This window comes from Octodon degus, unplaced genomic scaffold (assembly GCF_000260255.1).
Source record: "Octodon degus isolate 3935 unplaced genomic scaffold, OctDeg1.0 scaffold00080, whole genome shotgun sequence".
In the NCBI taxonomy this organism is placed as follows: Eukaryota; Metazoa; Chordata; class Mammalia; order Rodentia; family Octodontidae; genus Octodon; species Octodon degus.
In genome coordinates, this window is record NW_004524656.1 from 4,025,004 (window position 1) to 4,052,473 (window position 27,470).

General features: G+C 44.7%; 1 protein-coding gene across 1 annotated transcript in view; it reads right to left on the bottom strand.

The window, feature by feature from the left end:
• Positions 1–27,470, bottom strand: part of Tecta (tectorin alpha) — a 73,977-nt gene that overhangs the window by 11,645 nt on the left and 34,862 nt on the right. The window contains exons 11-16 of the mRNA XM_004636399.2: positions 26,710–27,311; positions 18,427–18,988; positions 11,754–11,953; positions 6,640–7,023; positions 4,408–4,694; positions 2,711–2,991 (exon numbers count right to left, since the gene is read on the bottom strand). Coding sequence (XP_004636456.1) covers positions 2,711–2,991; positions 4,408–4,694; positions 6,640–7,023; positions 11,754–11,953; positions 18,427–18,988; positions 26,710–27,311 — 2,316 coding nt within the window. The remainder of the gene's footprint in view (positions 1–2,710; positions 2,992–4,407; positions 4,695–6,639; positions 7,024–11,753; positions 11,954–18,426; positions 18,989–26,709; positions 27,312–27,470) is intronic.

Sequence of the window (27,470 nt, forward strand, 5' to 3'; positions counted from 1 at the left end):
ACTATATAAAGCATAGACTCAAATCATTGATCTCTATATTGCCAGCACCCAGCCACCTCATAGTTAATCCTCAATCAATATTTATCAATAAGGAAAACTGTAGAGCTATTACGACCTCAGAGGTTCCCTGTAGCAGAACTACTTTGGTTCATTCTCCATAAACATCTACTAGATACTTTAAAAAGCAGATGAATCAAAACCTACACATAATTCACCAGCGCAGGCTTAGGCTCACTGTTTAGCCGAAAGGGAAGAACTAGAAGTAAATATATATGCAAGTATAGACAACATATCACACGTTATTAGAAACAGCTTTCCTGGGGCCGGGGAGATGGCTCAGTGGAATAAGTGCTTCTCTGGCAAGTACAAGGGCCTCAGTTCAATCCCTCATTCTGTCAAAAAGAAAAAGAAGAAAGAAAGAAAGAAAGAAAGAAAGAAAGAAAGAAAGAAAGAAAGAAAGAAAGAAAAAGAAAAGAAAAAGAAACAACTTTTCTATAATGATGTATTAGGGTATCCAGTACCTCCACTGGAGATGCACTAATTTAGAGCATTTTCCTTAAGAGAAATTTTTTACTTAAATTTGTGCTTTATAATTTTTCTGTGGAGGGGGTATTTTAGGGAAAGGTCTACAGGGTGTTCAGGGTCTCACTACTAGATCAGACTTGTAGTGATTCTCCTGTTTACAGCCTCCCAAGAGCTGGGATTTCAGGCACACACTACCACACCCAGTCTCAATCTCCATCTCAGAGCACCCCGGGGGTGGGGTGGGGTTGGCATGGCAGGCCCGGGGATCGAACCCCCAGCCCCTGAGCCTGCTTCCAGGTGCTTTCATCCACTGGGCTATTTGGCAGGCCCTTATAAATTCTTTATTTAAAGAATCCCTGTCTTGTCAATAGAGAGGAAGCCTTGTTCATCACCATGGTTAGTGCTAAAGAAACAAATGCTCAGCATGCACTAAGTTGGCCAGGAGAATTCTTTTAAAGGAGTTTTAAAAGGACACAAAATTTCAGCTAGGAAAACACTACTATACCTCATGGGGATCCTGAGCCACAATCTATTCAAGTAAAATATATCTGAGAAGACTAGGGGAGTCCATTTTGAGCCTTTGTCACTCAGACATAGCTGCACACCAGAACAGCAAGGTGAAAACCAAACAGCTCCATACACGTCATCTGCCTCGGCCGCCGCAGCCCTCTGGTAAGGAAGTAGTTGAGGTAGAACATGGATGGCCTGGAGCCAGCCTGTCTCCATTTCTCGGAAGGCATTGCATCCCGCAGGCATATTTATGGATAAAGGCTTCCTGTTACTAAGGGCCTTTCACTCATCCAGGGTGTTCGGTACACAGTGCAGGGTCAACCACACAGCAGCCAGTCAGCAGCTAATTAGCAGGATATGAGAACAACCAAAGGGACTAAGAGAGAAAGAGAAAGTGCAGGGCTTAGAGTCCACAGGAGAGCGAGAAATTCTTGTGGAAAACTCAGTAGCTCATCTGCCAACTGCTAACACAAACATGGCCTTGACAAAGGGAGCTTCAATATAATATACATATTATCTATACTCCAGATAATTTGCAAAGTTCAAAATACTTCATTTTAAAGTTATTTGAGGTGTTTCTTTTAACACAGCAGAGTAAAATATTAAGTTACCATGCACACATTTCTGTTGATTTTCAACAGACTGGCAATTCACTTAACAATTTTTAAAATCATTAAAAATGCATATTTTAATTAGTTACAAGGCATTGGTTTTGATTCTGAAGAGCACATTCCTATACTTGATTGGATTTAGTGTGTAAACTTACCAATGTGCATGTATAATCTTAGATTGGACCTGTGCATACACTGGTACCTGTGTACACATGGGGTGGGTGTTGTATGTCTGAAACACACGTTCTATTAACTACAGCATCATACCACATGAATGGGAATGGCCACTTATATATGTGGATACATATGTATGTATATGGCAAGTTTGTACACGATTAAGTACATTTACATCTATCGATTTGATTAACATAGGAAATGAATAATGGAAATAAATACCAAGTCAATGAAGTAATTTTTTTTTGAGATAGGATCCCACTGTGTAGTTCACGTTGACCTTGAACTAATTGTGGAGCTCAGACTGTCCTCAAACTTGCACTGATCCTCCTACCTCAGCCTCTCTAGTGCTGAAATTTCAGGTATGTATCACCATGCCCAGCTTGAAATAATTTTCTTACTACCAAAAAAAACTCTCCACAAGAATCTATAAGTTTTTATTTTACCCTCTAGTTTATAGAATCCCTTTATAAATCCAACTACAGCTTCTCTCCAACAGGCAGATAAGCCAGCTCAATTTCAGTCCAACTTGCCACTGGCCCTATACCTCCCTGTCTGATCTGGGCTGTGACTCAAGTCAAAGAACTGAGAGAGTTGAGTTTTTTCAACTAACATCAACCATGAGACTTATACTATGTCTCTTTGCTCCTGCAACCAAGAAACCCTCATCTCCCCAAGGCATTGTTGTTGTTTGTTTTGCAGATTGCATCACCGGTCAGGTGGGTTAGGTGACCCTGGGAGTGGGCTCACTGAGTCCCCACTGCAGTTCATGACTCCCTACTTTCCATCCCTGAAGGCAGATACATGTGAAAAGCTGGGGAGGACCAGTCATCGCCAGATGAGGCAGTGCTGTCAGCCAAGATTCCACAGAAACAAAATAATTATCTTACAGCAATTCTCCTTCTCAATCCACTCCGTGCTAAGGATGCCAAAGGAGCGGCAGGCCTCCCCGTAGGCGGCCAGGGAGCCACACAGCTGGAACTTCTTGTGGTTGTAGCAGCCATCCAGGTAGCAGGATTCATAGAAGGGGAGGGGGTCAAGGAGCCCGTAGCAGGGCTGGAAGAAGCCCTTCATGTCGGTGAGCTTCAGGCAGTAGCCGTCGCCCTGCATCATCTGGATGTGTACGTTGTCGCACGTGGCTGCGTACTGCGAGAACTGCAGTTCGTTGCAGCTGCGGGGAAAGAACAGAAGGATGAATGAAGCGAAAACAACCGTCTGTGATCTCCTGTGGAAGGTAGGACCACACCCTAGTGTGTGCGATGGGCCAGTCCTGAGGTAGCATAATATGGAATTCCCAGGATAATTAGCTGTGTGACCTTCAGGATGTTGGGTGCCAACGATCTCTATCTATCCATAAGAAAGTAAAACAGTAATCCCTATTCTTTACATAACCGGGACACAGGAGAGGTAAAATGAAATAGGCTGATAGCCAAAATGCCACACAAGAGGCAGATAGCTATTGGTATAATGACTATTAACATTTTGGTATAATTGATTGATATAATAACCATTGATAGGTATGGATGGGTTAACCAATAACAGTAGCAATAGCAATGATTCTTGGAAGAATTAAAGATTTGAAAGCAAACATGGCAGCCTTGGAAACCTCTTCTAGTTTAGGCATCAGAAACCAAAAGTAAGCAACCTCAGCACAGACTCTCTTCTTTCTAGCTACGGGTCACTGGGTGTCATTCCAGAGCGAACGTCGAATTAGGAATCTTGCTGTCTACTGCCAACTTGCCACTTGCAAGCCGCCCTCATGTAAGTAAGCCATTGCCTTAGCTTCTGTTCCACCAAGCAGAAGAATACAGTGGACTAGGCTTTGGCCAAAATTCTGCCCAGCTCTGTGCTCCATCATTCACAGGATAATCTAACATACATTTTCAGTTTATACTTGGGGTGAGGTCAAAGAGGACTTGACACATTGCACCCACAACTATGTATTTACCTGATTCATTGCATATTAAGCTTAAAGGGTTCAAGCCATTGAGCAAGAAAAAAAAAAAAAACAGAAAAGAGAAGTTCATCTATAATTCCAGAAAGAAATTGATATAATTCCACAACTGAGAGGGACTCTAACTTAAAATACCTCTGGAATAACTTGTTTAGCTCATTCATCTCAGCTACCCTGAGGTGGGTCTTATAATAACCTTCATGATGCATACGTTTTTAAAAAGGTTTTACTCATTCTTACAGACTTCAGCCTGCACCAGTCCAATCAAGCTCCCTAGTAAAAGCCAAGGTGACTTAATTTAGATCTAGCAGTAGGAAACAAAGAGCTGCTTTCCTTCTTCTAAATCAACTCCTAATTTTTCCTCCAGCAAGGGGCACCTAGGTTCCCGAACGGCACCTGGTTAAAGCTTCAAAATTCCTGGATGAACTGTTCCATTTAGTTCAGGGCTGGATGACATGGTCATGTAGTCATACTGTCAAAACCCAACTCCTTCCTCTGAAGCTCAAGAATATTCTAGAGTCACTAATGTGCCTATTCGTAGCATCAAAACTCCAAAGCTGTGCTCTGTAGGAGCAGACAGGTGAAAGATGTAAAGGGCCATGTACTCCGTGGTTTGAGCTATGCCCTGCTCACCTCTTCTGCATGCCGTTGGTTTTCCAGCTCTGAGCAAGCACCACACTGCTCACTACCGGCTTCCCTCGCAAGGTCACATAGTCATCAGTCAGGTCCCCATTGAAGTTGCCACAGAGGCCACACACTTTGTTCTGCAGTCTCTCGCTGATGCTGATTTTAATGACATTGAAGCCGTTGTAGTATATCTGGATGTCAGGACTGGTGTCAATCACCAGAAACCCCTCACTGCTATAGATTTTGGTTGCCAAACCGGTTATAAATGGAACATTCACTTGGGTGCCATTCACCTGTTGGAGGATGGGGAAAAGAAATCATTATCTTTAGATCCGGAGTTGGCTATCCTTTCCATAAAAGGCCAGGCTACTGCAGGCCTTAGGATTGTTATGATAACTACTCAGCTCTACCCTTCTGGCATGACAGAAGCCACAGACAATGTGTAACTAGATGAGGGTAGCCACGTTTCAATAAAACTTTATTTATAAAACAAGCAGTAAATGAATTGGCCACAGACCATAGTTCACTAATCCCTGCCCTCCAGGTTAAGGGCATACACTAATCTTATTCCCTACAGTTCTCCGAAAGCAAGCAAACTATGGAGCACAAGAGGGAGAGGAAAGCAAGACAGAAGAAAATGATAGAACAGGGTAACTCATAGTCAAAGCCTGGATATTTGTGTAAAGCTTTCCCTAGCATAAACCAATTACTGAAAATGGCATTCTAATCGTATACCAGAGAGAGTCCAACACAGTTAAAATGAATCTGGGGAACGCTGTCATGTTTATTGCTTTCTTGTTTATAAAGTTCAACCTTGAGGTCCCCCACCCCGAGGTCCTATAAGCACAGCATTTTCTGCATTTGTCATTTTCCTTCTTTATAACATTTTCTTTTCTTAGCCCTTGGGATAGAATATAATGTGCATTTTCCGAACTTACAAAATAAATTGTTTCCACACACACAGGTTATTAGTAACTTTTGTTTCATAAAAAAAGCAGTTGCCTTTTTTTTTTTGAGAAAAGACGCCTTTGCTACTTTGGCTAGTTTAGGTATTTCACTCGGCAACAATGTCAGTTTTGCTGTCTCCAGTGGACACTTTCGCTGTCTTGTTCCTGCATTACTGACCATTGGAGTTGTGTCCTCCTAGGCCAATTTACAAAAGGAATTGAAATGTCAAAAACAGTACAGCTTTCACTGAAGTTAAAAACCAGCATTAAAATCCAGATTCTTCCTTGTAAGCTCGTGAAATACAACCAGGCTTTTGCCTAATGCTCAGTGCTAACCTGTTCGAAGACACTTCAATAAAGGCATGCTCAATGCTTACTTATTCAAGCTAATAGCAGAAGGCAGATGTAGACAAGACAGCTCAGTGGAATAAGTGCTTCCCTGGCAAGCACAAGGACCTGAGTTCAATCCCCGGTTCCGCCAAAAAAAAAAAAGACATTTAATTCAAAAAGAAAAAGTTAATGTGGCTCTCAATGTGGCTGTCTTCCATCACCCTCTCTATGCCAACAGAGATGGCACGTGGTCCATCAGCTGTGAGCAGTGTGGTTCAGCAGAGAGACTGGGGTCCCTGTCAAAAGTTCATCAGAGCCGATTATCTTCTTAAGTGAGGAGGTGGAGGAATTCAAGCCATATATTAGTTACAAAGGTGAGCAGAGCTTTATATTTACTTATACATACATAGGCCTAAAATACAGAGAGAGAGAGAGAGAGAGAGAGAGAGAGAGAGAGAGCTAGGCAACAAGCCTAAGGAAGAGATCACCAAAGAAAAATCCCCCACATTCAGCCTCCTGCCTTCTCTCCCATGGCGTGTCATCCTGGGGCTCCAACAGTGGGGATGCTCGCATGGGTTTTATTTAGGTAGTTTTTAGTTTTGAGGAAGAATGGCAGAGATGAGTGCTGGTCTAGGTACAGGTGGGAAGAGCCAAGAAAAAAAATGTAAAGGCTTTTAAAAACAAATGCAGTGCTTTTGAAAATTAATCCAAAGTAAAAGCTGATTTATCCATCATTTTATCCCCTGGAGCTCTATTACCACCCAGGCTATTCTTACATCTCTCGCAAGGCCTTTGGAGTGAAGCTTATGCTTCCATTCTTTGATATCTGCCCATCTGTGTGTGGGCAGCAATCATTCACTAGTCTAGGCCTCGGTTAGCTGGGAAAGCCACAATAGCCAGACCATTAGCCAGCCCACGGCACCCAGGTACACTTTTTAAGAATGAAGGTCAAGTTGGTTACCTTGACCGTGTTGCGGTCATTGATGAGAATCTGCTCCTCGTTGATGTAGAAATAGATGGGTGAAATGACAGTGAGGTTGGGGGCTGACCACTTGTCGAAGTTGATGATAAGCTGGAAGGAGATGTCGGGCAGTTTTTGGCAGATAGTGGACAGCACGAAGGCGCAGTTGGCCGGGAAGCGGAGGAAGGCGCCGTCGAAGGTGCGGAAGACGCCGCCCCCGGCTGCCAGGCAGTAGGAGGTCTTGGTGCTGAAGCAGCCGCGCACCCCGTTGCGCAGGGCGCACTCCTCGTCCGACTTGCACTGGCGCGGGTCGCACTGGATCAGGTTGCGCCGGAAGCAGCGGCAGCGCCGCGTGCAGTCGCTGTTCCAGAACAGCTGCTTGGGCTGCAAGAGAATGGTTCGCACTGCAAGTCGGGCTGGGTCAGGAGTGAGAACCCCGAAGCCCAGTCCCTCTGGAGCTTTCCCCGCCCGTCTTTAATGGGGCTGGAGTTGCAACAGGGAGCAGCAGGGAGGCAGTTTCGATTCAAATGCCACACCAATTCCGTGTAACTCGGATGCCAAATAATATGCAATTTAGACTTTATTGGTTTCAATCAAGAACTCTGGAATCTTTATGGCTGGGTTGTAGAACTAATCGCCGCCAACCTGAATGTGCAGCTGTTAGAGGAACCAAGTGCAAAGTAAAACTATGTTGTAGTTTCTTTTTCTTCCCTCCTCCCTTCCTTTCTTCCTTCTTTCCTTCCTTCCTTCCTTCCCTCCTTCTTCTCACCCCCTTTCTTTTTAAAACAAGGAATCATTTAATAAGTTTAGGCTCCACTTCAAGGATGAACTTTAAATTCACTCAAGAGTGAGAAACCAGCCCTTCAAATCTTAAACTGTTCAAAGGAAGTGATAACCAAGGCTTAGTGTTATGTTTCAGCATCTCACAACATTCCCTCTTCCAGTATTTCCCTGGTATCTTGCTTCTGTTGCAGGCAGATCCATTTTACCAGGTCCTGAATTTTAAGCAATCTATCCAACATCCAGGGCTTGTAGAAAGGTAACTGTCATGCTGAGACAACTTGGGTGTCAAACTCAGCCCTGTCATCCTACATGAGCTATCCTAAAGAACATCGTTAACTCCCCAGAGTGTCAGCTTGTTCCTCTCTAAATTGGAAATCATAATCACATCCTGCAGGCAACTGTAAATGTTAAATTAAGATTTGTGAAACATACTTTCTGGGGTAGGAAGGCACTTGTAAATAACAGCTACTATGTCTACATTCATCTTCTTCAGATGCTGAACAGATTACATGAAACCATTACTATACCTATAACATAGTGTAGCTGGAGGCAAGTATCATTTGCAAGCAGCAATCTGTACTGGACTTAATTCTACTCGGTGATGTGGGAACTGTTAGAAACTAGTCCTGGGCTGGTGAGATAGCTCAGCAGACTAAAGCAACTGCTGAGACAAGCTTAGGCAAGCGCAGGGACCGTAGTTCGATCCCTACCACCACATGCAGAGTGGGCTGAGGTGGCCAAGGTCTGGGCATGGTGGTGCACACCTGTGATCCCAGTGCTGGGGAGCAGAAAGCAGGAGGATCACCATGAGTCCGAGCTGCATAGGGAGACCCTGCAACAACTAAACACACTTTTTTAAAAAAATAAATAAATTAGTCCTGATTGTCCAAGTGGGAGGTGGCCTAGAAAAGTGAACTGTGATATGGAAGTACGGGCACATAGGGCATTACACATTGAATGTCCTGGTCAAGCGTCCCTTATCTGAAGTGTCTAGGATAAGAAGTGTTTTAGATTTTGGATTTCTTCAGATTTTGCAACATTTATATATGATGTAAATGAAACAGATAATTAGATAGAGAGATAGATAATAGATTGAGAGATAGATAAATAGATAGATAGACAGATAATAGACAGATCCATCCTGGGGATATGGCCCAGTCTAAAACAAAACTCATCTATGTTTCAATGTCTCATATATGTCTTTTATATGTATAACTTAAACGTAATTTAATTATTTTGATAATTTTGTTCATGAAACAAAGTTCTATGGTATGGATCTTTTATTTATTCATTTATTTTACTTTTGGCATCATATCAACCCTTACAAAGTTTTGGTGTACTTCAGAGTACAGCTTTTCAGATTAGAGATGCTCAACTTACATTAATTTTCCAAAATAGTGTTATACAGAAAATATGTTTTAATGGCGCCAAAAAAATCTATGATTTTGTCTTTTCATTGTTTCCTGCTCTAACTACAGATTTATCAAAACTTTACATGCCAACCACAGCTAACGCTCTGATGTAACTGTAAACAGATAGTGAAATATTTCCACCCAGCGGGCTTCAAGATGCCAGTGTTGATTCTTTTATCCTCAAAGGGAACAGTTCCTAGAACTACATCTCTTTTTCTAGATCTATCGCATATTCTGGGTGCCAGCAGCCTTACAAATTGACTTCATTTCTCTTATCAGATTTACAGAATAACTGAGTGGTTGGTTCGGCCTCTCTCTGATAAGAACTCAGACATTACATTGGTGGAAAGAGAAAAACAGCTTGACATATACGGGTACGATCAAGGGTAAATAACTCATCCACAGGAGAACTTGATCATAAAACCAGCGTCGCAGGGAAGTGGCTGGCCCTACGCTGCTTTCTTTACCTTAATTAGACATGACAGTGACAGCTGGGTGATTACCCTCCATGCTAATGGCTAGATGTGTTCTCTCTTTTATTTCCAAAGAAATGTCTGTATAAACAAGCCCCCAAGCTTGTTTGAATTGTGGCAAGTAGATGTGGATTATTTATTCTGTGAGTTCCCTACTTCCCAGATATAAGCAGTTGTCAAAATTTCACTGACTTTCTGATGAAAAACAGATAATGATGTTTATAGTAACAATAGCTGCTGAGAAGTGTACTGTGCCTCTTTTGAGAGTTCCAAGGGCTTTTATATGCTTCGTTTCATTAACATGTCTTGGATTTTTATACACAAAATATTTCTCAAGAGAATAACAACAATAGCAGCTACCAGTTATTGAATGACTAGGGTGATGACAAGCAGTAGACCAGGCACCTACCACAGATTACACCACAACCCTAACAAGCTGCTATTTTTAACCCCCCTTCCTTCAAAGAAAGAGAAGCTCAGGGAAATGGCACAATTGGTTTGATGTGATGCCTCCGGCAACAGCGGAGCTAGGATCAAACCCAGGTCTCATTCGCTTCTGCCACACTCAACATTACAGATCACCATTGACAGATAAGCTTTGTTTAGTTTCTAGGCCAGGGAGCAGTTTACAATCATGCTCTTTGAGTTTTGGGCCTGGTCATGTCTTCTCCCAGATTACAGGAAAGAAGAATTATTATTATTATTATTGTTTTCTCCTGCATATTCTGCCTGTTAATTCCTGAGATTAACATGAATAGTACCTCTGCCAATAAATTAATGCCACTATTTTATTTCACTTCTTTTCTGCTTCCAGTATAGCATTTAAACTCATTTTCTAATGAAATTGAAGGTAGCATCTGCATTACTGTTCTCTTATTCATTCCCAAGGTAAAGGTGACTTAGTTGTTTCTGAACAAGTCCGCGCATCTTTGCAAAACAGAGACATTATTTATTGCTTGTCTGGTTGTATTCTAATTTAAATATTTCAATTAGATTTTTTTTTAAATGTTACTATTCTCTTTCATATAAAATTGATTAGTTCTACAGGGTATTATTTTTCACTTGTTAATGTATTATTTTGTACTTTTTTCTCTTATTCTTTAAAGCACAATTTTTTTCTAATTGTATTTGGTACTGGGTCTCACTATGAGGCTCAGACTCATGGTGATCCTCCTGTTTTCAGCCTCCGCAGTGCTGGGATTGCAGGCATGCTCCACCAGGCCTAGGCTTCCTGGTCCTGGGGGCTGGTTTAGTGCACCTGGGGGCAGGGCCAGCGTGTCATGTGGTGCAAGGATTGAATCCAGTACCTGCACTTGCCTAAACAGGAGCTTAGTCTACTGTGCTATCTCACTGGACCCATTATTTTTTCTCTCTTGAACAGACTTTTAGGTCCTTAAGGCAAGGAACATGCTTTCTCAAACTACACAATACCACCAGCACAGTGGTTTACAAATGGCAGGTACTTGTTTTTGTAGTTGTTAACTGCCTGCTTTCCCATGGGAGGTTTTTACATCATTTTAAGAGGGAATGGAAGGGGCTGGGGAGATGGCTTAGTAGAATAAGTGCTTGCCTGGCAAGTGCAAGGGTCTGAGTTCAATCCCCAGTTCCACCAAAAAAAAAAAGGGGAAGGATTTGAGGCCTCACAATAAACAAAGACCATCTCTAGCAAGGCCTTTTCTCTCAGGATCAGGGCACATTAGAAAACATTGCTGAGCTGAGGTGTACCTCAGTGTTATAGACCTTGCCTGTTATGCCAGTGGCCCTGGTTTTGTTCCCTAGTACAGGATAGGAGTTGCGAGGGCAGGAGCGTAAAAGCCTAACAAGTAAAATAATTTAGTGAGCTGATATGTTGTTGGAAAACATCGATGAGAAGCCTCTTCATCTATGTTTAAGCCCCCAGAAAGAGAAAGAGGGTGGGGGTCAGGACACAGCAGAAAGCAGCCCCAACCTAACTCTCTGGGGATGATATCAGAGTGATGAATAGCCCTTTCCGAGATGGTAAGGGCTTTCCATAGCTCACTCTCTGGGAGACTCAAGTGTCAGAAAGGGAAGGTCGCTCCTCCAGCCTTGAGCTCCATATATTCCAGTTAAAAAATGTCCTTGGCTGAGACAGCTACAAGTGTCAGATTCACAGCCACCATATTTCCAGCCAACAGCCTTTCAAACTCAGATATACAGGAGAGAAATTCAGAAGGTCCTCAGAGGAAGGCGCTGGGGAGAGGAGGAGACCTCGCCCACTAGGTGGAGAGAGCAGGGTGGGGCCCAGAGGTCCCCCAAATCCCACAGTGAGCAGAAGCCTCCTCCAAACAGCGCTTGACCTTTCTTACCCCATCTGCCTGCCAACAGGCACCGGGTTCTGCATCCCGTGGTGGGAAGGCCAGTCAACCCCAACCACCTGGTTGCCAAACCTGGTAACTGGCAAAAACTGGAACTGAGACCTCCCTACCTCGTAGTATTTGCCGTCTGAGTAGCAGCCGCAGTTGTGAGGCAGGATGCAGCTCTTGCCGTTGAGGACGTAGCCCGCGTCGCACTGACAGCCCTCCACGCAGTAGTGGTTACACTCGCTCTTCAGGCGGATGGCGGCGCAGCGGGGCTGGCAGACACTCACGCAGCTCTCATAATGGCTGTTGGGAGGGCAGGTGACCGCTGGAACGGAAGAGGCAGGTCAGGGCTTGCTCTGTCTCTGCACTGTAAACAGCTTGCCGGCAGCCTGCATTCCGGCGTGGGCTGAGGCTGCCCGCTCTTCCTCGCTACGCTGCTGTCTGCTCTTGGAAGCCTCTTTGACTCAGTGCGGCTTAAAGAACAGGCCAATGTGCAGCTGAAAGCAGCTGGAGTCTCCGTCCACAATCTTTGTCCTAGCATTAGCCTTGGTTTCGGAGCTCTTCATTACCAGGCACCTTAAATCCATGCCCCGTGTGGAACTCCATTCCACCTAGACAGGTCACCTGCCCCATTCCTGCCATGGGGTCTGCGCTCACACTGGCCTCTCTGTTCACGCCCTTAAGGCGTCCTCTCTCCCTGTCCCAATTCCCCATTCTTCAAGGCCTAGGAGGAAGCTCACCCATACAGCCCCCTTCTCAACCAGTGCCTGTCATCTTCACCTCAGAGCTTCTATGGTGCATTACTTTAAAGCCAGTGGTTGGTCAACAGTAGAAGCCTGAACTGCAGGAGACAAGGGCGCGTTGTGTGTTATGTGGGTGTGGGTGTGCGAGTGCACAAACTGGCTCATGGTGGTTACAGTCTACCCTTTATCAAAGATGTCTAGGTGCATCTATGGAAGCCAGTTAGGTCCTGGGGAAAAACAGCACAGGTCCCAGCAAGGGACCCAGGTGAGTCATTTAGGCCTTCAGAGCCCCAGCTTCCATGTCTATGACATTCAGACACTAGTAGTCTCCACCTCATGCCTGGCTACAAGGGATGAAATGACTTCATATGGCAGAACAGTGCTGGGCACTTAGGTGCTCAATAGACTGGTTTGTTCAAAGTATGTATAGATGCTAATATATTAATATATACTATAAGTACAACTAAATTACATGGGAAAAAATTACATGGGAACTAATATCCTATACAATAAAATATAGTATATATCTGGGGGCTTATTTTTTATCTAGTGGTAAAATGCACTTTGAAAAGCACAATTTATGAATTTTAACATTTACCTACACATTCATATAACCACTGCAGCAATATACTATATAATTTTAAAAACAAAGAGAAGGCAACCTCTAAAACCAAATTATAATAAATTCTTCCAGAAATTTTCTAAGCATGTGCAAGCATCTATGTGCATCTTCTATCTACTTGACTTTTTACATAAATCTGAGTGCAGCCTATACACCTTTCTGCTCACTGATCTTTCATGACAGCTCTCTTGCATTCAGTCTCAAAACTCTGTTCTTGCACTGCTTCACGATGTGTGTGTTGTCTGTGCTTAGGGTGAGGTGGCTGTGAGCGTTCCTGCTCTAAGTTACTGCCGCGCTCCTAAGTGAGCTTCTGGGATGGCTTCCTGAAAGTGGAGGTTCTGGGCTAAAAGGCACATATGAGTAATGTTTGTTTTTTGATGATACTAAGAATGAACGCTGGGTCTCACGCATGCGAGGCAACCGCTCTACCTCTGGACCACATCCTCCCAGCGACTTGAACTTCTGACACTTGCCACTGAGCTGCCCTCTGAAGAGATGGTGCCAGTGCATCCTCCAAGGACTGCACAAGGAAGTTTACTGTCCCACATCCTCAATTACTGTTCCTCACCAAATTTTCTGATTCCTAGAAATAAGAAAGGTTGAGGGCCGGCCAGATAGCTTAGCAGATCAAAGCTCCTGCTTAGCAGAGCACATTGGCCAGGGTTTGATCCCTGGTGTTCTGTGCTGGCTCCACCCCCAGGGCACACTGAGAGGGCGATTGAGACTGGGTGTGGTTCACTCCTGTAATCCCAGAGCTTGGGAGGCTGAAAACAGGAGGGTCACTATGAGTCTAATCTACATAGTGAGACCCTGAACATCCTGTAGCCCTGTACTTAATACCAAAAAAAGAAAAATAAGAAAGGTGGAAAATGCTGTGTCTGCTATATGCATATTTAGTTTGCTTTGCTTTGTGAGGTTGATCATCTTTTCATTCGTTCATAATCCATTTGTACGTCTTTTGCTGTGAATTATTGGCTTTTTGTAGTACCAGCATATCTTATGTTGTTGGAACTTTTTTTTATTAATTTGCAAAAGCACCTTATAAATTAAAAATAAACTTTTACATTCATATGTGTTATAAAATATTTATCACTTGACTGTTCTTCTTTTAAAACAATTTGTATGTTGTGTGGAGTTTTGATTAGGTTTTTGTTATATACAAATATGAAATTTTAATATAGTAAATTTATCAGGTTTTTCCCTCACTGCCTTGAATGTTTTGCTTAGAAAGGTCCTCTCTACTGCAAGAGTACTAAAAAATAACAACAAAAAGTCCTTTGTTTTCTTCTAGTACTTTTATAATTCAATTTTTTACATTTGATTTTAATCTTTGTTCTTTTGGACTTCATCTTGCAGCAAGGAATAAAGGAGGTATTTAGCTATTTTTTTTACAGCTCTGCCCTTTATCCCATCATTATTTATTAAACAATACATTGCTTCAATGACTTGAAATGCCAGTTTTGCTATGCACTAATTTTCCTTTGGTATTCAGCCCTATTTCCTTCTGGGCATTCTCATCTCGTCTTGGCTGGTCTTGCCATTTGTATACCAGGAACAGCTTGCTGGATGTTTGTTGTTTGTTGTTTCACTTGTTTCACTGAACTTGTTCACATCCTGAAATTAACAGTGATAGAACTCTACAATACATTTGAATATCTGTTAATATGCTCATGATTTTTTCAAGTCTTTTCAATAAATTCTATTCCCTCAACAAAGCTATAAACACCTTATTTTATACTCCAGATTCTTCCATGGCACCCAAAACAATGCTGAGAACATGGAAAATTGTTACTAGACATTAGATTCTCAAAAGCAAATTTTCACATTCCTCATACAGGTTTACTGCTTTTCTCTCTCCCTCCCAAGAACTAAGGTGGCCTCTACACCTAGCTGTGACTATGAACAAGAATGTGTCTTTTTCTTAGGCCAGGCCAGCAGACAGCCTTAGCATACATGCCCAGAGGAGGAGAAGTATGAATGGACTCCTCCAAGAAGCCATCTGATACAAAGGAATGGACAAAGCCTTTGGAGTCAGACTGCTCTGTGTGTGACCCTGACTCTGTCACTAACCAGCAGTACCCTCTTGGCCATGTTCCTTACCCGCTCTGAACTCCTGTCATCTCAGCTGCAAAATGAGGATGATACTGTTGCCCTCATCAAGTAGTTACGGAGATAAAATGAGATGTGATTTGTAAGACTCCTCACATTTTCCTTTTCCATCCCATGAAGGACAAAGGTAACAGTCATTGTGGTGGAAACTTTTTAGAAATTATTCAACAGAATTCAGTAGATAGGCAGAGAAATAAGGAAAACCCTAGTGGCCAGACTTTGAACCTAGCACTCTGAAGTAGCAGAACGTTCTTCTCATAAAAATGGAAAAGAATAATGATTGTTGACCTTGATTGACCACTGCCCATTGGTTGGACACTAGGGTTCAGAAACGGAGACATGGCTTGGCCCTGCGAGAAACAATCTCCCATCCCCGGTTCACCCAGTGCTCCAACCTGGAAAAGGAGTGTGTTTCTCAGCTCCCTCTAATTCAGAGGAGAATTCTTCCTAGCACCTGCCATAGAGTCAGGGTGAGGGGTGCAGGAGTCCGTCCACACCTCACAACCACAGCAGGATCAAGCACAACATAACAGCTAAGGAGTGGCGGCTTGTTTAGTTACTATTTGCTTTTCTTAACTGTACCCCCACTATCTACGACTCTCATTTAAGTCCTTCATATGAGACAAGCAGAATGCTAGACTCAGCTGAACAAATTTTGAGGAGGGGCTAGTAATTAAGGCAATTTACCACTCTTTTTCCCTCTCAGGCTATTTGTTTAACTTGCATGAAGAGGTTTTCCAATGTATTTACAAATAAAGTAATTGGGTAATAAATTATCCCATCAATAGGATTGGCAAAATCATTGAAAAACATGTTTAACAGCACTCTGATATGATTCCTTTGCTCCTGAAAACAGCATTTTTCACGTCTCAACATATATGTTGGAATGGACCGATTTTTAGTAGAATGATGGGGTACATCAGGGCTGCCCCTAATCCTCCAAAGTCAAAGTCAATTTAAATATAGTTACAGATGAACACATTCAAGCCAACTGTCTGTTGCATGATGGATGTAAGGTCCAATATCTCACAGTATTTCTCTGCTTCTATAATTCAAACTGGAAAACTAGGCAGCCCGCAACTACATCTTGCCCCACCCCCAACCACACCCTGTCTTCAAAGTATATACTGGTTCTCTTAGCTTTCCTCTTTGTCACTCATGACCAGCAGCTCCCTAGTTGCTCTGTCTTTTGAATGAATAATGATTGTCTTTTGAATCTGGGGTCTGATACGTTGAAGCGGAGGAAGGCCAAAAGGGCCAGTAGTGGAAACCTTTCTTCGTTAACTATTGGCCCAGATGCTTCAGCCCGGGCCATGCTGGAGGCAGCTGGTCTGTAACAGGGAAAGGACCTGAGGCTGATGCAGGCCAACTTGGCTCCAAGTGCCCTGGGTAGAGCTTGTGGGACTAGTTTAGCTAATGTGAGGTAAGGCAGCCAATGTTTGGACAGAGCTTTGAAGAGAGGAAAGGGTGTTGTTAAACTGGTATGCAGGACAGGAGGACAAGAAAAATGTTCATCATATCCTTTATCAACAGCCAGACCCCGTAGGAGCGCAGTGACCTTCTTCCTTGAAGGAAAGGTCACTGGGCTTGCTGATTCAATTTCTTTTCCTTCCCATGAGTGTCAAAAGTCAAGGCCCATCAATTGAGGTGAGAATTCCTTACATTCACTCCTTGAATGCATTTGCCTGTTCATTATAGGTAGAAACAATGGTTTTGTCTTACCTGTGCCCCTGATCCCAACCACCCGGGGAGCAACATGACCAAGTGTGCTACAGGTAGAAGGGGACTCCTATGTACAGGTTCAAGAACAAACAGGTTGGCTCTCCCCTTCCAAATCATTTTGGTCTATAGATCCAAAGCAGGGATTTCAGATTTAGAGGAAAGCAAGCTGTCTCGTGCCACCGTGGCAACCCCAGTGAATTCCCAGGAGCACTGGAGATCTATCCACACTGCAGGTTTTAAAAGACACTAGGGGACAGTTTGTCAGAATGTCACCCCTACAGGCACCTCCCTTGTTCAGGACCAAGCCTGGGTGAAATGGTACAACACTGCGCCCATCCCTCTCTCCTGTATTTTCCCAACACTCCACCACACTGCCCATGAATCCAGTGACTGCATGTGGACTGGAAACTGTGTGGACATTAAACCATAATACTCTTTCTGGTTTTTCATCCAAATTTCCCTTTTCCAGGATGAAAATGGATGTTTATTCTCTGGGAATCCTGCTGGTTACCTTACTTAAAGCTCTAGGCATTCAGCGTCAATTTGCAGCCTTTTTGTACAGTCAGAACTTCTAAAAGAAATTTGCTATAGTTAATGAGATTGAGCCAGGAAAATAGACCATGGAGGGTTAGCCAAAGACCAACAGTGGCTTCTCCTCCTGACCTCCTGTTTGCACATGCTAAGCGTAGACAAATAGCTCAGCACACTGTCCACTCTTACAGAGTATAGGCTTTGGGGTTAGAAGATCAAATGCTCACTGTGGCACTGAGTTTACATGACCTTACTCAAGTTATTTAACTCCTTTGCATCTCAATTTCTCTGTGCCTATTTGGGTTACTAAAAGGAATAAATGGGATAAGGTCACTGAAGGGTTGTTGCGCTGCGCCGAGCTCAGAGCAAGTCATGAATACAACCACGCCACTTAGCATGCACCGAGCGTGCGGGCTCTCCAATTGTCTAAGCTGATCCTCCTGACATTGCTGTAGCATAGATGGTATAGGCAGCATCATCCTTGCTTTTCATAGGGGGAAACTGAGCACCGGAGAGGACAAATGAATTGCTCCAGGGCCTCAGAGATCCTCGAAGACAGAGTCCAGACAGACTCCAAGAGCTCTAATTTTATGTCTAATATTTTTAATATTCTGCTATGTTTCATATGCATGAAGACTAGAACATGCCATATGTGAATGATGAGAAAGACACTTAAAGAAATCATGCAAGCTACCTGGACAGCAATGGACTCCCGAGGGTTCAGAATAAATCAGTCAACTAACCAGCTAGCTAACTCTTTCTTGATTAGTCTCTGGTTAATTTTTAATTGAGCATCTGTTGAATCCAAATGCTCCATATGGTCTCTGTGTTCATATAAAACATTTCATTTTATCCTCCAGAGAAATATTTCAAATGAGTGACACTAATCCCATTGTACAGATAAGAAAAGGGGGGCTCTGGAAGGTTTCATACTCTGTTGCTAATAATGAACTCAACCTCAAAGTACATATTCTTCAATCACTCTACTCTACCATTTATGGAGTTAGAAATTGGCCTCCCATGCCAATCATGAATACTACGGGACCACAAGGAGAGATGAGCAGGACTCACAGCAGGATGTGTAGTTCCTCCAGCCAGTCACTGCGATGCCCTGAATCTGGCAGGTGCTAGCATAGTTCTGCAGCCAGCTGCAGGCTGTCTGCACTGCACCCCCATCGATGCACGAGTCGAACAGGCAGTTCTTATAGAAGAAGGTGGGGTTGACTTTGCTGTGGCACTTGGAGAAGCCGGCGCTCTGGTTGGGGATCAGGCTGCACAGCTGCTGTGCCTTGGAGAAACCTTCCACCTTGGCACAGGATGGACAGCGGTCTCCACAGCCCACCTGGCAGAAAGTGTCCCTCTTCACCCAGCTCTGCCCAAACTCAGTGATACTCAATGCCAGCAGACCCATGGGCATCTCCAGGTCATCGTCTGGGTTGCCGTTATAGCGGCCACACAGGCCGAAGGTGCTATTCTGCATGCGCCGAGGAACCGTGATGGATAGGAAGGTTTTCCAGTCGTACACGACCTTCAAGCCAAAGTCAGTTTCCACGACCACATGGAAGCCAAAGGAAAAGATGTTTATCTTCCCTTGCCCCAACTTCAAGGGCAGATACAGCCGCTCATTGTTGACCTGTATAAAAAGAGTAAAAGTAGAAAAATAAAGCTGGCCCCATGCCACCATAGAAAATACAGAGGTTCTGCAGCTCTACTGGTTAGTCTCTAAGAAGGCAAGTCCCCAGAGGGAGCTTGGGCAGGTTACAGGCAGCTTTGCATGTAGTGTTGTTTATGTCAGTCAACTATCATTATTAGGGTTTGGGCAGACTTAAATGACTATCCTTTGTACACTAATATACCTATTTATTTCAGTGCTTTCGGTTTATATAGCATTATTTTCCCCCAGGAGTTCAAATTGTTTCCTCCAAGGTAATGAAAGGGTAATAAGAATTCAATTAAAGTTTAGACTACAATACAAAAACCTAGAATTCCTGTGTTTCTATTTCCAGATCTACTGTGGATTTATTTTAGTTAGATAAGCCCCAATTTGTGAATAACTTTGGGATTTTTTTCCTTTGGAGGATGACTTCACTTTGCCAGTCCTTCTGCCCAGCGAGCCAGTCTTGGTATCCCTGTCATCCTCCAGACCCTGGACCCCTGTCACTTCTCCTATAAAGCAGAGGCCTCGGAGTCCAAGACTGCGGTCAGGATTAATTGCTCCCTTGTGTAGGTGAGCAGATCGTATTATTTATAGTGTTCTTTTATCCTTCTCTACTTCGGGCCAAGATCAGACCCGCGCTTACGCCACTGTAGCGCATGTCACAGTCAGACTTGGGTTCTAGACAGTTACACACTTCTGCCTCATCTGTAAGATTACAAGCACCCGAGGGCAAGAATCACACTGTAAAGATTTTTGTGTCCACTTTCCCTGTGACCACCCCCTCACCCCACCCCAGGAAAGTACATAACATGATGCTGCCTACACAAGGAATCTCTTGAAAAACATTTTCTCTACAGATTTCTAAATTTAACTATACTCTGGACCACTCCTCTCTTGAACTATTCTTATTTAGGTGAGACACGTTTTACAGCCCGTGGCAGGTGAGAGCAGGATGGAAAATACAGCTTTCCAGCTCCTTGCTGCAGCCACTGTAAGAGGAACAGGTCTTCCTCGCGGAGAAGTGGGTGTGCTGAGTGTCCCTGACTAGAAATCCTTTCTCCTAACCTCGTTGATAGTTCTTTTCTTGGCTAACATTCCCTTCAATCCCAAGGCCCCTACCCTGGCTCCGATTCCTCATCATTCACCGTGATAACTGAATCACCCCCTAGCTGCCTCCCCGGCCCCAGGCTGCCCCTGACCTTTAAAAACACAACTAAAGTTGGCATAATTGCGTTGTCTATTTCTGCTGGTCTTTGGAAAGAGTAGTTAATGCTTAAAAAAATTTTTTTAACTTTGATTTTTTTTTTCCTCTTTCGGATTTCTTATACCTTCTTTGTTTTTTTTTTTATTTTTCTTTAAACAAATCTTACACATTTATATCTGATGATCTTAACAGCTAATTTGAAGATAGCATCATGTAATATAGCAACCATCACTGAATTCCTATTACTTCAGTTAGTGAAATATTGTATCATTTCTAATGCTTTTTTTCTATCACTACTTTGTATTCTTTAAAAATATAAATAAATAAATAACAAATGCAACTGAAGGCAATTTGAGTGGACAGGTTCCAGGGCTTGAGTTCGTGTCTGACCTGCACTATTTCCTGTGCCTCCAGGGTGGTGGATGCCTTCCGTGGCCCTGCCAGAGCCCTGAATCCCCAGGAAAGCCCTCCTGAGCACTCCAAGAGCTGGGCCATCCTCTCTGGCGTAGCTCACTTGCTTGCTCCACTCCAGCTCCACCCCACAGCGTGCAGTTTCCTAGATTGTTGGAGTTGTACCTTCCTACTCCACCATTTCCTGTATGTCCAGTGTGCCAGATGCCTTCTGTGGCCCTGCCAGTGCCTGGAATCCCCAACCACTGTGATTGGATTAATGATGACCCAGCTGGCCTTGGCCCCAGGGGGACCAGCTCTGTGCTGCAAGCCAGCTCAGCGCCTCTAGTAGCCCAGGCAGACACTGGTCTCCAGGTGTCCCTGTTGAGCCTCTTCTGATTGTGCCTCCTTCTCTTTTCCAAGACACCAAATCACGAACTTTGCGGCCAAGAACCTACCTTAAGGCAGCCCTTTCCCTGCCACCTTTCCACAGGAGAATGCCTCCCCTTCAAAGCCCAGCCGCCTCCTCTTCTGTGAACATTCACCAGGGCAGATCATGGACATTCAGGCAGAAGACACCAGTCTGGCCCCCATCTATGCTGGGCACTGTGCTACGCTGGGCTAAGTACAGGGCCTTTTCCCTAGGAGCTCATGATCATGGGGCAGGGACAGGAACACACACACACAGATAATGCGATCTGATGGTGCTATCAGGTGAACAGATACACGAGCACCAGACAGTCTGGGCAGTGACTCAGCTGGGCATGCAGAGACAACACTCACACCAGCTCCCAAGGGATGAGCATGGGTTGACTCATCCAAGAGGGACAAGAGTGAAGACAGGGGAATTCCAAGGGAAGGGCACAGCCCCAGCCAAAACCTAATGGGGAGAGAAAAAAAAGCGCTAATAGATATGAAGCATTACCATGATTCATTGGTACTGCAGCATAATATATGGCCTTGCAAGTGGCGAAAGATGAGAGAGGTGGAGGCAGAGGACCTCGGATGCAGGATCACACGCAGCGAAGGGGCCACAGCATCAACCCCGAAGTACGTCCATTCCTTTGCTTATGGTCATTTGTGATCTCAGTAAGAGAGTGAAATAAAATGACTGTGCTTGATGTGGATTGCATAAGCGAGCAGTGAGGAAGACGGCAAATAGGAGACAGCGAGGAGGCAGGAGCCTGGCCAGGAAGGGAGAAGAGTGACGGGAGAGCAGTTGGAGGAGGGCTGGAGTCCAGGCTGTTATGGGCTGCAGAGACAAGAGGGGGTGGGATGAGAAGAGGGCAAGCTGGCTGGGAGGGGAGCAGTGGCGGGAGCGGGAGATGCCTCATTTTCTGCACCTGGAAAATAGGGCAGAGCAGGCAAGTAGGAGTCATGAAGAGTTGAGTGCCTGGATGACATGGGCAGGCGGGGAGCACTCGCTGCTGAGCACACAGCCTTCTCAACCAGGAGGCCCAGAGATGGAGCGCAGTCACAGAACACAGACAGGCAGTGCCGCTCAGGGATGCAGAGGCTTTGAAGACTCTGGTCCTCCCAGAAGACGCACAGAAAGGAAAGACAAGCTATGCGTTCAAAGGCTGATGTGTGCTGACCTGCTTTCCCTGTGAGCTGAACTCTTGGCTACCTGGTCAGACAGGAGGCAATACCACAGAGAAGCAGAATGACAGGATCAAAGCCTATGGCTTGAGAATTCTGTCACTGCCCAGGAAAGCCCTGAGAAAGGCACATCCTTGACTCCAACAGGCTCCATATTTCTCTCTGATCCCCATGAATGCTGCCTCCAGTCCACTTCACTGTCTGAACATCTCTCCCTGTCTCTGTCTCTGTCTCTGTCTCTGTCTCTGTCTCTGTCTCTCTGTTTCTGTGTGTGTGTGTGTGTGTGTGTGTGTGTGTGTGTGTGTCTGGCAGTGAGAAATGGAGGAAAAGGGCACAGAGGGACAGGAGGTCAGAGGAAAGGAGAGGTTGGTATGGCAACAGAGCTTGATGGATAGAGGAGGCAGGTGCACAGGAAGACAAGAAGGCAGAAGGGTGAGTATGGGCAGATGTGGCCCAGGTTCTTAAGTAAAGTCATCCCTCAGTGTCCACAGGGGCTCAGGACCCCTGCAGGCACCAGTCTCTGAGGTCCTTTGTATAGAACAGTGTCATATTTGCATATAACCTGCACACGTCTTCCTGTTCACTTCAAGTCCCCTCTACACTGCTGCCTTGCAGCACCTAATGCCATGTAAGCATTATATAATAGGCTTTCACTGCATTATTGAAAGAATAATGACCAAAAAAACTGTACACACTCAGTATAGATGCAACTTTAAATGTGTATGGGTAAGTATGCATGGGTGTGTATTTCCACTTTGCATTTAGTTGACTCTGTGGGTGCAGAATCCTCGGATAACTGTATTGGAAATAACATCAATTATTAAGCTTCAGGGGAGTTTGGCTTTAAACAACTGATCCTGATTTCCTTGCAGTTTCTTCCATCCCACACTCCACACTTTGCAGTTCCCTGGGTCCCCATGGATGCCTTCATCGACTCTCAGTGGAGCAATGTACTCTTTCTAGTTGTCACACCTCAGCAGCTCTTCCAGGAAGCCTTCCCTGAAGCCACAGGCTGGGTGAGGCAGTCCTCCACTGCATGCTCCTGGCCCTCTGTGACACTTCATTCTATGGCACTTCATTCATATTCCCCTGGCATTCACTCCCTACTAACAGGCCCCTCTCTCCAGTAGACTTTGATCTCTCTTAGGAAAGAAACCATATTCGACTTGTTTCCACTTTCATGTTCTATTCTGCTTTTCAAGAAATTCTTGTTTGCTGGCACAAAATTGGCATCAATACAAGCTTGTGGAATGAAACTGAGCTACAACAATGCTTAAAACCTCACGCTTTTCTGATGGCCAACAGATGGTTATAAATGAAAAGGCACACGCTTTGAGGGTCCCTGAACTTCCCCCTTGTCCTGGACCATCAAGGACCATCAAGGATGTGGCTGTACTGAGCCTGGGCTGCTGCAGCATCCCAGAATGGCTCACTCCTCCCTCCCTCCCTCCCTAGTCTCTGGTAGCATATTTATTTCTAACCTCTTTCGGTTAGTGGATTTCCCCACGTCCCATGGAGTTGTTTACTATGGAGAAAAGTTAGAGTCACTGAAAGCATCTAATGTCCCAAGGAGTTGGCATGATGTCACCCTCCATTTCTGAGAGCCCTGGCAAGGGCCTGGGACCCGGGGCTATGTTTGTCCTGCATCTCACTTCCCACTGTCACTCTGATGGCCATTATTCTTCAAGATGAGGGAGAGATGGTGACTAATAATAACATCATGGGAGAAACAAATGCAAATCATTGAATAAGCAGACCCTGAAGTGCATATTAATAATTCAAAGAAACTGCTGAATCTACCCTGCAGGTCCCCTAAGAAGAGAACCTTCATTGTATTGTAAGCTTGGTCTTCTCACTGGGGGGTTGAGAGCTGTCTGTGCCACTCCTGTATGGGTACTTAGGACTTCCAGGGTGGAGATAAAAGGACCCTGGCAAAGCATACCCTTCTCCCTTCAATCTACTCCCTCTTTATGCCAGTCTCTCTCTAACTGACCCCTGGTATGGATGAAATTGTGTCCTCAAAAATAAATGTTGGAGATATGTGTTCGCTGTGACTATAACCTTATTTGGAAATAGGCTATTTATAACTATGATAAGCTAAGATAAGGTCATATGGATAAGAAAATTGGCCCTGATTCCAATGACTGATGTTCTTTAAAAGAAGAATATGTGGACACAGGAAACAGGAGAGAGAAGAAGGAAGGGGCCTGAAGACAGAAGTGCAGAGTAGAGTTATGCTGTCATGGGGCGAGGAACACTGAAGACAGCCTCCAACTACCAGAAATCAGGACAGAGGCCCTGGCCAGACTCTTCCCTGGACCTCAGAGGACCCATGACCCTGCCATCACCTGGAGCCTCCAGGAGTATGAGAAAATAAATTTCTGTTGCTTGATGGCACCCAAGTCATAGTGTTTTGTTACAGCAGCCTTAAGAAACTAATACGTGCCTTACTTTCTACCCATCTGTGTGAGGAAGAAATCAGCTACGTAGTGCCCCTGGTTCTTGACTTTAGCAATGCGTGCATGTCATGGGATCAGAGCAAGATACATACCTGGAATGTGACCAGCCCATTAGGGGCTTAGCCCTAAAGTGGAAGAAAAGAAAGGAAACACTCAGAAAGTGAGTCATCAGTTACTAGGAAAGGGAGAGAATCAGTTACTATGACATGAGAACCTCATGATCTATGTGCAAATAACTTGGAAGAGGTCAGAAAATGCAATGTACAAACTAGGATACACATATACCTAAAAGCAGTGCACATGTAACGCAAGGCAGAAATATAATCCATTAAGGACAGCAACTATGAACAGATAATATTTTTAAAGGAAAGCAGAAAAAAAATCCCAGAAAAATGGTAGGATGGTGAATGTCAAGGAGACATGCGGATGCCTAAGGGTACAAATCTATCCGCTCTGCAGCTAAAACAAGGAAATGACAAACATGCCGAAAGCCTCCCGGACAACATGACCGATGCATTTGTTTTAACCTATGATGAAAATGGAATCAGGGGAAGGTCTTGCAATGGCCAGATTCAACTGTTTGGCAATCTACTAGAAATCTTACGTGGCAAGAAATCAAAGCTTCTGCTACATTCCTAACTCACTCTTTGGCCCATTTAATCCCTCAGGTTGCCAAAGAGGAATGACCAGGAGCAAACCTGGAAGAAAAGGGTTGGAAGAAACCCATGGAAGAAAAGGGTTATTATGTCACCTCATTTGTTCATTTGACAAACATTTTCATTATCACTATGTACAGAACAGTTTACACTCATCCCACATAAAGATGAATTATGTGTGCTTCCTGTCCTTACAAAGATTGTGGCTGGGATTGAAGGAATTAGGAAAGAAAAAAATTCTGATTACTACCATAATAGATACAGGAATTGCTATGAAAAGCATAAAGGAAAACATTGGGATTTAGGTTTATAATATGCAAGAAAGGGAGGAAGAAACGGATAATGAGACTGCTATCTTAGATGCTATCTTAGATGTTCAAGAACATTCTTTGTGAGAGAGAGTTAAGCAAATCCTAAAGAAAGAAATCAGTACAGTTGCCCTGGGAACTCCAGCTCCAGGTAGTCAGTTTAGCTCAGTTATTGAAAATTTTAAAGATGAAAAAGAGTCCCCTCGGAGATAGATGAGTTACGACACAGACCTGTGAGGATAAAGCCCAGAAACGCAACACCCTAAATCAGCTACTCGGAAATGCCAAAGCAGAGGCTGCTGGTTTGCTTGTTAGTGGATTACATGGTGCTCAGACAAGACAGTGGGGAGGAAGTGCTGCACCCGGCCTGTCCCGGGGGCTGCTGACATCAGGCTGTTCAGTGAGTGCTCAGAACTCCTCAGCTCTGCTGTTCTTTGCCTTTGTGACCCCAGGAAGGTTCTTTGGGTGATAAAGATGAAAAGGGTAGAAAGAGAGCCCTGAAGCCCAAGAGAGTAAAGGGGTTATAGGAGAGCTCTCCAGGGCTCCAGATACAAGCAAGACTCTTCATCACCATAGGCCCTGGGGCCAAGGGAGAGCCTCAGAGTCGGGGGAGAAACCAGAACAAATGTCAGTGGGACTCAGAAAACAAAGGGAGCAGACAGGCCAACAGTGCCACCCAGGAAAGCCTCCTCCGTGCAGACAAGGAGCCTCTCACAGACAAAGCTGGAGGCCGAGTGGCCAGCCAGGACCACACAGTGCTCACCAAGCTGTGCCTCAATTTAAACCTATGCTTGCTCGAACACACTCCACTATGCCAGCATGCAAGGTACTTTCCTAGAGCTGTCTCGACCCCCCAATTTGACCCTGGTGACTTGACCAAATCCTTTTGCTCTGAGCCTCCATTGCCTAATCTGTAAGATAAATGTGATAGGCATTTTCTAAAGTCATTCTCTGCTCTAGCATGCTTTGATTTACTTTGGATTCTGGGCCTGCCTGATACAGCTACAGCCTGGATTACTAACCAGCACCCCGTCCTCACATCCCCATCGCTTCCTCCTCATGGGTAACCAGGATCACTCACCAGCACAGTATGCTTATAGGCCCGATGAACCACAATGTGGTAGCCAAACACAGTCACATCCACCTGTTTGACCCACAAGGCCAAGGATGGGTCCCGGTCCTCATTCTTGGCTGTCACGATGAACTTGGGAAACGAGTCTGAGCTTGGCCTGCTTCCTGTGGTACACAGGATAAGCGGGCAGCTGGTCTGGAAGTCGAAGGGGTAGCCATCAAAGGTGAGGTAGTGACCATAGCCTGAGATGATGCAGGAAGCATCGGTGCGGGGCTGGCAATAGTACAGGCCACCGTCGTCCATGCAGTACTCATCGTCCCTGCAGGGAATGGTCTCACAGTGGACACTGTTATCTGTACCATTGCAATAGCAGAAGATCTGGCAGTCCTGGTCCACCCAGAAGGTCTCGTTGGTGGCAAGCTGGTGCCCCTCGAAGTTGCAGCCACACTCACTTCGGATGACACACTGGCTGCCCTGCAGGGCATAGCCCTCGTCACACTGACAACCCTCAGAGCAGCTGTCTACGCAGATGGGGCCCAGGGCCAGGGTCTCGCAGGTCTCCGTACATGTCATACATTCCTCGAAATGGCTGTTCTCCGGGCATTCCAAAGCTGATGGTGGCAAACAGAAGACAGAGGTCAGAAATAGAAGTGTGTGTGCATGTTTGTGGTTCACAATCATCCACGCAGTGAGTTTTGTGAATGCTTTGTGTCCAACACCATGGTGGCCTTCATTTCAGGTGGCTAAAGTCCAGGGCCACTCACAGGCTC